Here is a 1,378-nt window from a genome sequence, read left to right on the forward strand (position 1 = left end):
AAATTTATGTGCCTTGAGTTAAATTTGTATGAGATAATGTCAACAGATTGTATCTGATATTTTAATTACTTTTCTCCATTTTTTTCTATTTTTCAATGCTCTTTTAAACATGAAAACTCCCATGTATCGTCGAAAATAGTTTCGCGTCGCTCGAATACTTCGCTAGAGATCACAGTGATTACTTATTAATAGTGTTGCACACATTCACAGATTTCAAGATGCCTATTGATCTTTATCAACTTACTGGAAGTCCACCATGTCGGGCCGTGCTCTTGACGGCGGCGGCCTTAGAAGTTGATTTAAATCTGAAAAAGGTGGATCTCGCTACCGGCGAACACCTAAAACCTGAATTTATTAAGGTAATTCGTAATAAAATTTCTTACAAAACAAAGCATTTAAAGATACAAATGAATCCTTTAAATTAAATTATCTGAGATTATTATGTCCAAACTACAAGGATTTATTTGCGTTTTTTTTTAAAGAAAAAAGAATGCCTGAAGAAAAATACAGTAATTTATAATTGAACCTGAAAATTTTTCAAACGTATTTTTCTTAAACTTTCTTTAAATATTAAAAAGCAAATCTGTTGTGTTCCTAGGTTTTTATAGTTTACTTTTTTTTTATCGAATAAAAATGTATTTCAAATTTCAAGCTAATTTAAAATAATTTAAAATATTTTATAACATATTGCTCTTAATAGATGAATCCACAACATACAATACCTACATTGGATGACGGCGGCTTTTATTTATATGAAAGGTATTCTTCTTTAAATTTTTATATTAAAACTTAATAAATATCTAATTTTTGCACATAAAATAAATGTATACTTTTAATAATATACATATATACTTTTTATAATTGTATACAACTTTGTTATACTTTTTTGAGTTATTTACTTGATATCCAATTTACTTGAAATTCAATATTTGGATAAAACGAGTTAATTTTAGATTTCTACATATTAAATAAATATTTTATTTACAAATTGTTTAATAATATTCTATATTATTTCTATATGATATTAATTAATTAAGAGCTTGCATCAATTTGCAGTCGTGCGATTATGACCTACTTAGCCAATCAATATGGCAAGAAAGATTCTCTCTATCCAAAAGATCCAAAAAAAACGAGCTTTGGTTGATCAGAGATTATTCTTCGACTTGGGAACACTGTATAAATCATACTCCGACTATTATGTAAATTATCCTTAAATTTTATAATATTTAATATATAATTAATGATCATACACACAGACACAGCACATATACAATATATATATTAAGTATGGGAAAAAGTTCGTGGGAAGTTAGATGTAACGGGAAAAAACGCCACGAACTTTTTCCCACACACATATATATATATATGTGTGTGTGTG

The 1,378-nt window shown here is 27.1% G+C and overlaps 1 protein-coding gene across 1 annotated transcript; it reads left to right on the top strand.

The window, feature by feature from the left end:
- The first annotated feature begins 200 nt into the window (after positions 1-200).
- Positions 201-1,214, top strand: LOC105625158 (glutathione S-transferase 1-1-like). Its single transcript, XM_012206499.1, is given in 4 exon segments — positions 201-359; positions 701-759; positions 1,057-1,123; positions 1,125-1,214. Coding segments are annotated over 4 exon segments (357 nt in total). The 5' UTR covers positions 201-218.
- The last annotated feature ends 164 nt before the right edge of the window (positions 1,215-1,378 follow it).

This window comes from Atta cephalotes (assembly GCF_000143395.1).
Source record: "Atta cephalotes unplaced genomic scaffold scaffold00154, whole genome shotgun sequence".
Classification (NCBI taxonomy): domain Eukaryota; kingdom Metazoa; phylum Arthropoda; class Insecta; order Hymenoptera; family Formicidae; genus Atta; species Atta cephalotes.